Source organism: Hyla sarda, chromosome 7, assembly GCF_029499605.1.
Source record: "Hyla sarda isolate aHylSar1 chromosome 7, aHylSar1.hap1, whole genome shotgun sequence".
Classification (NCBI taxonomy): Eukaryota; Metazoa; Chordata; class Amphibia; order Anura; family Hylidae; genus Hyla; species Hyla sarda.
In genome coordinates, this window is record NC_079195.1 from 205,030,923 (window position 1) to 205,043,844 (window position 12,922).

A 12,922-nucleotide genomic window follows, 5' to 3' on the forward strand; every position below is an offset into this window, starting at 1 on the left:
TAGGAATCCCACATCCCTGAAAATGTGTGTGGATCCCTTGTCCTGTAAACAGCTAGGTTGTTACCTGTCGAATTATTAATTGGGGAAAGCGAGTGGCATTGAGTTTTGCTCTCTAGCATGTCAGCAGATCCAACCTTTTCTCAAGGACAACCACAGCCAAATGAATAGTCATAAAGTCATGTAATAATTTATAGGCTATTTGTGCTCCACTGGGAATCCTAGGTAGAAAAGATATATGTTAGGCAGCTCTCACATCACTTTTTCCAGGTAGTTTTACCTTAAAGTGTACCTGTCATCAACAAAAACTACCATTATATGTATATTTGTAATATGTGCACATTTTTGTATGCACAGCTACTGTCTATGTGTCTCTGCTAAGGAAAACCAGGAATCTGTGCACTGAGGACAAGCAGGGCTATGTACACTGAGGACAACCAGGGCTCTGTGCACTGAGGACAAGCAGGGCTGTGTACACTGAGGACAAGCAGGGCTGTGTACACTGAGGAGAAGTGGGGTTCTGTACACTTAGGACAAGCAGGGCTCTGTGCAGTAAGGACAAGCAGGGCTGTGTACACTGAGGACAAGCAGGGCTGTGTACACTGAGGACAAGCAGGGCTCTGTACACTGAGGACAAGCAGGGTTCTGTGCAGTGAGGACAAGCAGGGCTCTGTGCAGTGAGGACAAGTGGGGGGATCTGTACTCTGAGGACAAGCAGGGCTTTGTACTCTGAGGACAAGCGGGGCTCTGTACAATGAGGGCAAGTGTGGATCTGTGCACTGAGGACAAACAGGGCTCTGTACACTGAGGACAAGCAGGGCTCTGTACACTGAGGACAAGCAGGGCTCTGTGCAGGGCTGCCATCAGAAATTTTGAGGCCTCTAAAGGAGTTGTCTGGTTAAAAATAACTTATCCCCTATCCAAGGATAGGGGATAAGTTATAGATTGCGGGGGGGGGGGGGGGGGGGGGGTCCAAGCATTGGGCCCCCCGCTATCTCCTGCATGGGGTCCCAGCAGTCGGCTGGAAGGGGGCATGCCGTACTCCGCACGGAGCGCCGGCCGACATGCCCCTCCATGTACCCCATAGAGATACATGGAGGGGGTGTGCCAACCGCGGCTTCCTGCGGGGTACAGACGTCAGCTTCCAGCAAACTGCCGGGGCGTGTGCAGGAGATCCTGCAAACTATAACTTATCTCCTAAGTTATTTTTCACCAGACTACTCCTTTAACAGAGGGGCCTACCCAAACCATATAGAAGCAACTATTAACAGAGGGGCCTACCAAAACTATATAGGGGGCTCCATTCAGTTTGGGTAGGCCCCTCTGTTAATAGTTGCCCCATAGTTGTGGTAGGCCCTTCTGTTAATAGTTACCCTCAAAGGTGTAGCTAGAAAATTACCTCAGGGCTCCCTACCCCATTTTTTTGGTGGGGTTCCGACTGCTGAGACCCCCACCGATCACCTCGGTTAAAGTGGTTCTCCAGCTGTTGGAAAGGTAAAACTCCCATCATGTCTGAAGAGCCTCTGGCGATGGGAGTTGTAGTTTTGTAACAGCTGGAGAGACACAGATTGGACACAGTTTTACCCATCATCACTGCAGAACTTACAAGTGACTACAGCTCTGTTGGGACAGTCAGAATACCCAATGATATCAGTGACCTGAGTGACGTCTTCTGACTTGAGTGATATCTTCTCTATTATCTTTTCTTCTTCATCTGGTCCAGAGACCAGGTCTTCATCCAACTCCATTTTCTCTGCAGAGTCTGACATCCAGACATCGTTGGCTCCTCACTTTGTCAGCAGATCCTCATCCTCTGCATGAAGACAATAATCATTATAACCTTGCCAGAAAGTGTACCCTAAATAAAATACTGCCCCACACTGTACCCTGAATATAATACTGCTATACACTGTACCCACTAAATATAATCCTGCCACACACTCTAACCTGAATATAATGCTGCCCCACACTGTATCCACTGAATATAATCCTGCCACACACTTTATCCACTGAATATAATACTGCCACACACTGTACCCTCTGAATATAATACTGCCACACACTGTATCCACTGAATATAATCCTGCCACACACTGTATCCACTGAATATAATACTGCCACACACTGTACCCTCTGAATATAATACTGCCACACACTGTATCCACTGAATATAATCCTACCACACACTGTACCCTGAATATAATACTGCCATACACTGTATCCACTGAATATAATACTGCCACACACTGTATTCAATGAATATAATACTGCCACACACTGTATCCACTGAATATAATACTGCCACACATGCATACACATCCCCTCTTATACATATACATCCCCTCTTATCCTCTGTGTCCTCATCAATCTTCATAACCTCCTGCCAAACCTCTCCTCATCACTACTATAACCCCCCGCACCTCTCCTCATCACTATTATAACCCCCCACACCCCTCCTCATCACTCCCATAACCCCCCTGCACCTCTCATCACCTCCATAACCCCCCCCCCCGCACCTCTTATCACCCCCATAACCCCCCTGCACCTCTCATCACCCCCCGGCACCCATCATCACCTCCATAACCTGCCTGCGCCTCTTATCACCCCCATAAACCCCCCGCACCTTTTATCACCCCCATAACCCCCCTGCACCTTTCATCACCCCCCGGCACCTCTCATCACCCCCATGCACTTCTTATCACCCCCATAAACCCCCTGTACCTCTTATCACCCCCATAACCCCCCTGCACCTTTTATCACTCCCATAACACCCCCTGCACCTTTTATCACCCCCATAACCCCCCCACATCACTTATCACCACCATAACACCCCTCCCCTGCACCTCTTATCACCCCCATAAACCCCCCCACACCTCTCATCACCATTGTAGTCTCCTAACCACCAAACGCCCCCCCCCCCCCCCGTGCCAGTTTGCCTACCCTGACGGGGATCGTTGCAATGGCGTAAGGGCTGCTGCTGCTTCTGTCACTGCACGGGGAGGATGCTGGAGATCGCGCGGGGATGTAGGCAGGGACAGGTCAGGTGATTGGAGTAGACGTGCGTGCCTGCGCGGGGCACGTCTCTACTCCCATCAGCCCCTGGCCTGTCCGGCCCTGCTATGATTCTTAAGGGGCCCGCACCCTAGAAATAGGTAATTTAATAGAAATTTGCGGGCCCCCCGGACTATGAGGCCCGGTCATAGTCCTGGCGGGCACACAGCGGTCAGTGAGTGACAGTGTAAATTAAAAAAAAAAAAGGCCCAGGGATGTCCGGGCCCCCTGAAGCTCCAGGCCCCATACAGGTGTATGGGTTGTACCCCCCTGATGGCGGCCCTGGCTTTGTGCACTGAGGATAAGCTGGGCTCTGTACACTGAGGACAAGCAGGGCTCTGTGCACTGAGGACAAGCAGGGCTCTGTGCACCGAGGACAAGCAGGGCTCTGCACCGAGGACAATCAGGGCTCTGTACACTGAGGACAAGCAGGGCTCTGTGCACTGAGGACAAACATGACTCTGTACACTGAGGACAAGCAGGGCTCTGTACACTGAGGACAAGCAGGGCTCTGTGCACCGAGAACAAGCAGGGCTCTGTACACTGAGGACAAGCAGGGCTCTGTACACTGAGGACAAGCAGGCCTCTGTGCAGTGAGGACAAGCAGGGCTCTGTGCACTGAGGACAAGCAGGGCTCTGTGCAGTGAGGACAAGCATGGCTCTGTGCAGTGAGGGCAAGCAGTGCTCTTTGCAGTGAGGACAAGCAGGGCTCTGTGCACTGAGGACAAGCAGGGCTCTGTGCACTGAGGACAAGCAGGGCTCTGTGCACTGAGGACAAGCAGGACTCGGTACACTAAGGACAAGTTGGGCTCTGTACATCGATGACAAGCAGGGCTCTGTGCACCGAGAACAAGCAGGGCTTTGTACACTGAGGGCAAGCAGGGCTCTGTACACTGAAGAGAAGCAGGGCTCTGTGCACTGAGGACAAGCAGAGCTCTATGCAGTGAGGACAAGCAGGGCTCTGTGCAGTGAGGACAAGCAGGGCTCTGTACACTGAGGACAAGCAGGGCTCTGTACACTGAGGACAAGTAGGGCTCTGTACACTGAGGACAAGTAGGGCTCTGTACACTGAGGACAAGCAGGGCTTTGTACACTGAGGACAAGCAGGGCTCTGTACACTGAGGACAAGCAGGGCTCTTTACACTGAGGACAAGCAGGGCTCTGTGTAGTGAGGACAAGCAGGGCACTGTGCAATGAGGACAAGCAGCGTTCTGTACACTCAGGACAAGCAGGGCTCTTTACACTGATGACAAGCAGGGTTCTGTACACTGAGGACAAGCAGGGCTCTGTTCACTGAGGACAACCAGGGCTCTGTACACTGAGGACAAGCATAGCTCTGTACACTGAGGACAGGCAGGGCTCTGTACACTGAGGCCAAGCAGGGCTCTGTACACCGAGGACAAGCAGGGCTCTGTACACTGAGGACAAGCAGGGCTCTATTCACTGAGGACAAGCAGGGCTCTGTACACTGAGGACAAGCAGGGCTCTGTACACTGAGGACAAGCAAGGCTCTGTACACTGAGGACAGGCAGGACTCTGTACACTGAGGACAAGCAGGGCTCTGTACACTGAGGACAAGCAGGGCTCTGTGCACTGAGGACAAGCAGGGATCTGTGCACTGAGGACAAACATGGCTCTGTACACTGAGGACAGGCAGGGCTCTGTACACTGAGGCCAAGCAGGGCTCTGTACACCGAGGACAAGTAGGGCTCTGTACACTGAGGACAAGCAGGGCTCTGTACACTGAGGACAAGCAGGGCTCTGTACACTGAGGACAAGCAGGGCTCTGTACACTGAGGACAAGCAGGGCTCTTTACACTGAGGACAAGCAGGGCTCTGTGTAGTGAGGACAAGCAGGGCACTGTGCAATGAGGACAAGCAACGTTCTGTACACTGAGGACAAGCAGGGCTCTGTACACTGATGACAAGCAGGGCTCTGTACACTGAGAACAAGCAGGGCTCTGTACACTGAGGACAAGCAGGGCTCTGTGTAGTGAGGACAAGCAGGGCACTGTGCACTGAGGACAAGCATGGCTCTGTACACTGAGGACAAGCAGGGCTCTGCACACTGAGGACAAGCAGGGCTCTATTCACTGAGGACAAGCAGGGCTCTGTACACTGAGAACAAGCAGGGCTCTGTACACTGAGGACAAGCAGGGCTCTGTGTAGTGAGGACAAGCAGGGCTCTGTGCACTAAGGACAAGCATGGCTCTGTACACTGAGGACAAGCAGGGCTCTGCACACTGAGGACAAGCAGGGCTCTATTCACTGAGGACAAGCAGGGCTCTATTCACTGAGGACAAGCAGGGCTCTGTACACTGAGGACAAGCAGGGCTCTGTGCACTGAGGACAAGCAGGGATCTGTGCACTGAGGACAAGCATGGCTCTATTCACTGAGGACAAGCAGGGCTCTGTACACTGAGGACAAGCAGGGCTCTGTGCACTGAGGACAAGCAGGGATCTGTGCACTAAGGACAAGCATGGCTCTGTACACTGAAGACAAGCAGGGCTCTGTACACTGAGGACAAGCAGGGCTCTGCACACTGAGGACAAGCAGGGCTCTATTCACTGAGGACAAGCAGGGCTCTATTCACTGAGGACAAGCAGGGCTCTGTACACTGAGGACAAGCAGGGCTCTGTGCACTGAGGACAAGCAGGGATCTGTGCACTGAGGACAAGCATGGCTCTATTCACTGAGGACAAGCAGGGCTCTATTCACTGAGGACAAGCAGGGCTCTGTACACTGAGGACAAGCATGGCTCTGTACACTGAGGACAGGCAGGGCTCTGTACACTGAGGCCAAGCAGGGCTCTGTACACCGAGGACAAGCAGGGCTCTGTACACTGAGGACAAGCAGGGCTCTATTCACTGAGGACAAGCAGGGCTCTGTACACTGAGGAGAAGCAGGGCTCTGTACACTGAGGACAAGCAGGGCTCTGTACACTGAGGACAAGCAGGGCTCTGTACACTGAGGACAAGCAGGGTTCTGTACACTGAGGACAAGCAGGGCTCTGTACATTGAGGACAAGCAGGGTTCTGTACACTGAGGTCAAGCAGGGCTCTGTACACTGAGGACAAGCAGGGCTCTGTACACTGAGGACAAGCAGGGCTCTGTACACCGAGGACAAGCAGGGCTCTGTACACTGAGGACAAGCAGGGCTCTGTGCAGTGAGGCTCTGTGACGTGCTCCCGGCTCAACCTTTAGTTCACAGGACTGAACATGTTACATGCTCACCCTTGATATATCTGTTATATTTATTTTTATAGTATAATTAATTAGTTTGGTTATTACATCTCGGAATGTTGGAAGCAAAAATATTGACTGTTGAATCAGCTGACAATGTGGCTCCCATTTGTAAACATCCCTCTTACTTTTGGTCAGAAATTGTCTTTGCGCATTGCGCTTTATTCATGGAGCCCAACCAATGTGTACTTTACCTTTCCTTATAGTATGTGTTTTTTGTGGGTGTTTGTTTTGGTGCCTTCTATGTCTTTTATACATATATTTTCTGTTCATTATTTTTAGAACCCATGTTCAGACTGTCACCTATCATGCCATTCCATGTCCAAAGATATTATACTGTGTAATATACTTGCTTAAAAAAAGCCCATGTATGATCTCAATGTACTCACCCTCCCTATCACTATATCTATATTTTTATTGTATGTCCTCCAGACTCTGCAGCTTCTGCTTGCTCCCCCTTGACACATCACACATCCCTTCAGTTGAGCCTCCTGAGCTAAATGTGTGATCTGTAGTTCTCGAAGGGAGTGGGTGAAGCAGTAAAGCAGTCAAGACAACACAAAGAAGAAAGATTGGAGTACACAGCACTATATTACCCCATGCAATTACTTTAAGAATCTATTTAAAGGGGCATTCTGGAAAAAGGCTTTTAAATCAACTGGTGCCTGAAAGTTAGACAGATTTGTAAATTACTTCTATTTAAAAAGCGTAATCCCTCCAGTACTTATCATCTGTTGTATACTCCAGAGGAAGTTGTGTAATTCTTTCCAGTCTCACCACAGTGGTCTCTGCTGCCACCTCTGTTCATGTCAGGAACTGTCCTGAGCAAGAGATGTTTACTATAAGGATTTGCTACTGCTCTTGACAGTTCCTGACAAGGACAGGCTTTATTTGTACATCCATTATTTGGTGATTCTATTGCGCTCCTGCACCTTGTGCATTGGATTGCTCGCATATCCTGGCGCATAAGATTTAGAACATGTTTATCATATTTTTATGCCAGAAAGAATGACTCTGTATGATACTGTAGACAGTTTCCAGTTTCCGTCCAAAAATGGGGCACAATGTAGTTTAAAACACATTCATCTTCTGGCGTTTATTGTGGATTTGGATATTTCGATTTGGCCCTGAAAAAAAAATTACACAGTTAGCAGCTCCTGAAGTGGCTTCGGCAATGCCAGTGGCTCCTCAGGCGGCTCTGGTGCAGCCATGTGGGAAGGAGCAACAATGTCGGGGAGTGTACAGGCCACATGAAATTGGTCGGAGGAATCAAGGTTATTCCTCCCTATTTCATATCCAAACATTAAAGGGGTACTCCGGCGCTTAGACATCTTATCCTGTATGCAAAGGATAGGGGATAAGATGCCTGATCGCAGGAGTCCCGCCACTGGGTACCCCGTGATCTTGCACGTGGCACCCCGATTGTAATCAGTCCCCGGAGCGTGTTCGCTCCGGGTCTGATTACCGGCGACCACACCCCCTCCCATAGGCTTGCATTGAGGGGCAGAGCGTGATGTCACACGAGGGCGGAGGCGTGACGTCACACGCCGCCGGCCCTGTGGTTGCCGGTAATCAGACCCAGAGCGAACACGCTCCGGGGACTGATTACAATCGGGGTGCCACATGCAAGATCACGGGGGTACCCAGCGGCACGACTCCCGCGATCAGGCATCTTATCCCTATCCTTTGGATAGGGGATAAGATGTCTAAGCACTGGAGAACCCCTTTAACATGACATGGAGGGGATTGGACTATGACGGGGAATGGCTATATGAGGGGAATGGATGTATGAGAGGAAAATGCTATATGAATTTCATATAGCCATTCCCCTCATGTAAGTGCTCCACTTTATATCACCATTCCCTTATATAGCTGTTTTCCTACATATAGCCAATTCCCCTCATATCCATTACACTCATATCATATTCTGAAATGAGGTGAATGGCTATGTGAAATAGGGGTATTTCACCATTTGTTTATTATATTGCCATCGCACATCTAAAGCGCAATATTTATGATCCATGATCACAATTGCACATTTTCCCTATCTCTTGAATCCCGATCCTCTAGTAAAAGCATGATTATATGTTAACTTTTTTCCCCATAGTAGACTATAATGAAAATATTCACAGCATAATACAGCACTAAGACAGACCTCAATGGCCTAAACTTCCTTCCTGCATAAAAGGGAAATCCTAGAGCTAACTGCTCCCTGACTAAGCAGTTTGTACAACTGGATTTCTGATGTGCGTTGGACTGACTTATAGTGCATTTTGTATAGTCAGAGAATAGCAGATTTATCATGCACCCACACTAGTATGACAGTACTAAAACTAAGACAGTCAGTCTTAGAGAAAGATGGCCAAAATTAGACAAAATTGTTGATCCCCCTCCTGTATATGGGAATTATGGGTTATTTAGTTTTAATAGAAGGTGGTTGCAGGATGACCTAATAACTATGTACAAATATATCAGGCTTCAGTACAGAGATCTCTCTCATGACCTATTTATACATAGGACTGTATCTATAACAAGGAGGCATTCTCTACATATAAAGGAAAGAAGGTTTCTTCACTGTAAGAGCAGTGAGACAATGGAACTCTCTGCAGAGGAAGTGGTTATGGTGAACACAATAAGGTTCAAAAGGGGCCTGGGTGCATTTCTGGAGAGTAATAACATTACAGGTTATGGATACTAGATCTATAGGAACAGAATGTTAATCCAGAGAGTTATTCTGGATCTGACAGATTTAGAGTAAAGTATTGTAGGAATGTGTTCTTCCTGTGAGGATAATTGGCCTCTATCTTATGCAGAGTAATAGGCGAAACTGGATGTCTTTTTAAAGACATAGATACTACTGTATTTGGATTTTATTATGCTTGCATTGTCAGTTACTTAACACAACTACATTACCATTTGTTCTCTTATAGGTAATCTTGGCAGGGTGGATTTTATCTCGGAATTCGAGTATGACCTCTTTATAAGACCTGATACCTGTAACCCTCGTTTTCGTGTCTGGTTCAACTTTACTGTGGAGAATACTAAAGAAAACCAGGTAAGCAAAAATGATAGTATTGATTTCTTCTAGAATTTTTGTATTCCATATCCATAATATGTCTGAAACTACGATTACTATGTTTACAATGTTTTTAACTGATGGATTGATTCAAGCTGCTTGTCTTTTATCATAATCTTAAAGTTTACAGAAAGTCGTCATGTCAATATTTGCTGAATTACTGTATCTAAAAACTTTGCTTACACTGACTTTTTTGTGCTGTTTGGATACTCTTGCACTTTTTGCTATTTAACTGGAATGAATAGCTCGAATCAATACTAGATAGCATATAACAAATACCATACTTTGCTTGCAATTTTTTCTTGTTTGGTTGACATCTTGCTTTGTGGCATTTTTAGCTCTAAATATTGATCTTTTGTAATGTATTAGGCAGAAAAAAGGTAGTTGCATGTGACCTTCAGTGCACACAATGTGTTTGTCCCTTTTAAGTCTGCTCATCGAGAAAATATCTTTGAGCGAAAACTTTATGCAGACATCTTGTAACAAACCACAGTAAGTCTTGGGCTGACGTCCATTAGGATGACCTTGTTGCCTATTATTTCCATCTATATATAAAGGATGTATCATTGTAAATTGAAACTATGCAAAATTTTTAAACTGCCTTTGTATTGCATAATACCGAATTATGATTTTTCCAGTCAACACCAAGCTGACAGATTTTTAAAAAACCTGTATGGTGTTAGAATAACATTCAGAGTGTTGACAGTGTGAAATTAGTGCTCCCATTACTATTTTTACCCCCCGAGAGACCCCACCATTGTGCACAGCTATTTCTCTATCTCTCTATTTTATAGGCAGCTCCAAAGCTGGGCTGTTTGCTTAAAATACACACATAGGCACTTCCTTCCTTATTTGTCTGGTCAAATTGCAGCACAACACGTAGTCCCTGCAGCTATACCATAACATAGTGCTGGTGAATTTGCACTGGACTAAATGAGTTGGCACAGTGCTGTACTGTACAGTACTATAGTTGGTGTGGGGAGGAAAACAGGGTGTTACTGATACACTGGCTTTGTGTGCTATGTAGGCAGAAATTAAAGACGGGGCATGAAATGGGTTACATTAAGCACTCAACTAGATGAGAGGGCAGCCATGATTGACTTTAAAGGCAGAGCTTTTATCCTTCTTGAGAGGGCCGACATGCTCACAGATTTCAGGTACATAGCCCAGGCCCTCTCCTCTTCACCCATCTCTCCTCATCTCCTCTCCCCTTTTCTATCTTCTCTTTTCTGTACAAAGCACTTGTTAAGCCCTAACCCTTTCATGTGTTTCATGTTGCTGTCTAGATTTTCCCTAACAGGCATTGGACATCATATTGCAAATATGTGAGACATTTAATGGCCAACACTTCAAAATAGTTTTTTGGGCGTACAAGTCATATATAGTAAATAAAGTTATTTAAAATATGTTAGGAATCACATTGACTATCACATGGAGGTAAATTGTTTGAAATGATAGTAATTCCATAATTTACTTGCCTTGCCTTTTCCTACCACAGGCAGTTTGAATAGGGTTACTGTGCATATGTTTGTTCCATTCAAAATCCTCAATGCCACAGCCTACAGTCATGTAGCATTGAGAGTGGTAACTGGAGTCTTCATTCTAAGGGGCAATTGATCCACCAACAATCTAATATCTATTACTTATCTACTGGTTAGGTAATATTTTTTTGAATGAAGTGGCCCTTTAATGGTTTTTCTACATATTGCATTTTGCCAAGCTGTGTTACGGGAGTATTGTTGTTATTGCCTTTTGTATCATACTGTTAATAATTGCCTGGCCAAAACACTCCCCAATCTTCCAGAATACAAAATACTGAACAAGTGAGAAGCTTTGAAAAGGTGTAAATTTACTGCTAAAAATAAGCTGTAAGAGTGCTGCAATTCTAGATATGAATGGACTATAAGATGAATTAACATAAAGGAAAACTTCATGAAAAGTCACTCAGAATTATGTGTAAATTATACAGGAAAATGCTAAGTAGGAAACCTTCAAAAACCATTGTATGAACAGAAGAACGCGTTCAACCTTGTTTATTCAGAATTATTATAGTCTTTTAATATACAGGGTTTATGCCCTCTGTCTATTTGAGTCTTCAGGTTGCAATTCATCATATGACAATGACAAGGTCATAGCAGGCATCAACACTGTCAGGCCATTGATGTTTAATTTTATAAGGGTGTTATGGTAGGAGAGGAAAAAAATCTAATCATGTTTAAAGAAAAATAATGTACATTAGGGTTTCCAAGGTTCCAAGTGCAGTATTCAAATTTCTAACCATTATGGTCACTGGGGTCCATTGCAATTTTTTTATATATGTTGCAGAGGGATTTTCTGTTTCCCCGAAAATACACCCTACCCCGAAAATAAGCCCTAGCTGGATTATCGGGGTGGGCTGCAATTTAAGCCCTACCCTGAAAATAAGATCCGGACCGTGGCCGCCAGTAATGCGGACCGGAACTCTTCCTCCCCTTTGGCTGGTCCCTTGGCAAGTTAAATGAGTTGGGGCAGGGACACTGTCGCTTTAAAACGTCCGCGCATATGCACGCCCGACGTCACAGACATGTCCCTGCCCCGGCTTCTAAGCAGCAGAAGGAGATCACGCCGCCGAGAGCTGCGGCTTCAGGTTCGGACGCTATGAAGGTGGGGTAGTGCTGGTTTCCGCTGGGGATGAAATGTGTAGTTTATAATGGCAGAGGGGTGGGGGGCACTGTAGGAGTGTGGAGGACGATGGGGGAAGGGGAGGATGGGGGCTGTAGCAGTGTGGAGGATGGGGGGGCTGCAGGAGTGTGGAGGATGGGGGCTGTAGCAGTGGGGAAGATGGGGGGGGGGTGCGGCATCCTCCACACTGCTACAGCCCCCCATTCTCCACGCTGCCACAGCCCCCCATCCTCCACACTGCTACAGCCCCCCATACTCCCACAGCCCCCCATCCTCCACACTCCTGCAGTCCCCCATAAATAAATAAGCCCTACCCTGAAAATAAGCCCCGGTCTTATTTTCGGAGAAACACGGTAGGTGTCATGGCTGTATTATAAACAGAAGCCTTGATGTGCATGTGAACAGAGAAGGCCCTCTCTACCAATGGAACAGGGGTGCAGTTGCTCTGGGTGCTCCTGCCTGGGCGTGAGCTATGGCTATGGAGTCTGTACTCTCTGTATGATGTATTGCATCTTCTGTTCTTTGTAACACTACCATCAAGACTGAAGTATAGCCAGGAGTGCTGTCAGTGGCCTAGATAAAAAAAAATAATGTTAAGAGGGGCCAGCCGCTGCTTTTTTATCAGTTTAAGGGGTACTCCGCTGCTCAGCGTTTGGAACAAACTGTTCCGAACGCTGGAGCCGGCGCCAGGAGCTCGTGACATCATAGCCCTGCCCCTTCATTACGTTATTCCCCGCCCCCTCAATGCAAGTCTACATTTCACATTTTCTTTACTCAATATTAGTGATAAATGTCCTCTTTCTACTTAAAGGGGTACTCCCCTGCTCAGCGTTTTGAACAAACTGTTCCAAACACTGGACACGGTGCCGGGAGCTCGTGACATCATAGTCCCA

At 47.0% G+C, this 12,922-nt stretch overlaps 1 protein-coding gene across 7 annotated transcripts in view; it reads left to right on the forward strand.

Annotated features, from left to right (window-relative positions):
- Window positions 1-12,922, forward strand: part of LOC130283237 (cytosolic carboxypeptidase 6-like) — a 1,802,518-nt gene that overhangs the window by 220,743 nt on the left and 1,568,853 nt on the right. For all 7 annotated transcript variants that reach the window (XM_056532458.1, XM_056532459.1, XM_056532453.1 and 4 more), the window contains one exon: window positions 9,223-9,347. In XM_056532458.1, coding sequence (XP_056388433.1) covers window positions 9,223-9,347 — 125 coding nt within the window. The remainder of the gene's footprint in view (window positions 1-9,222; window positions 9,348-12,922) is intronic.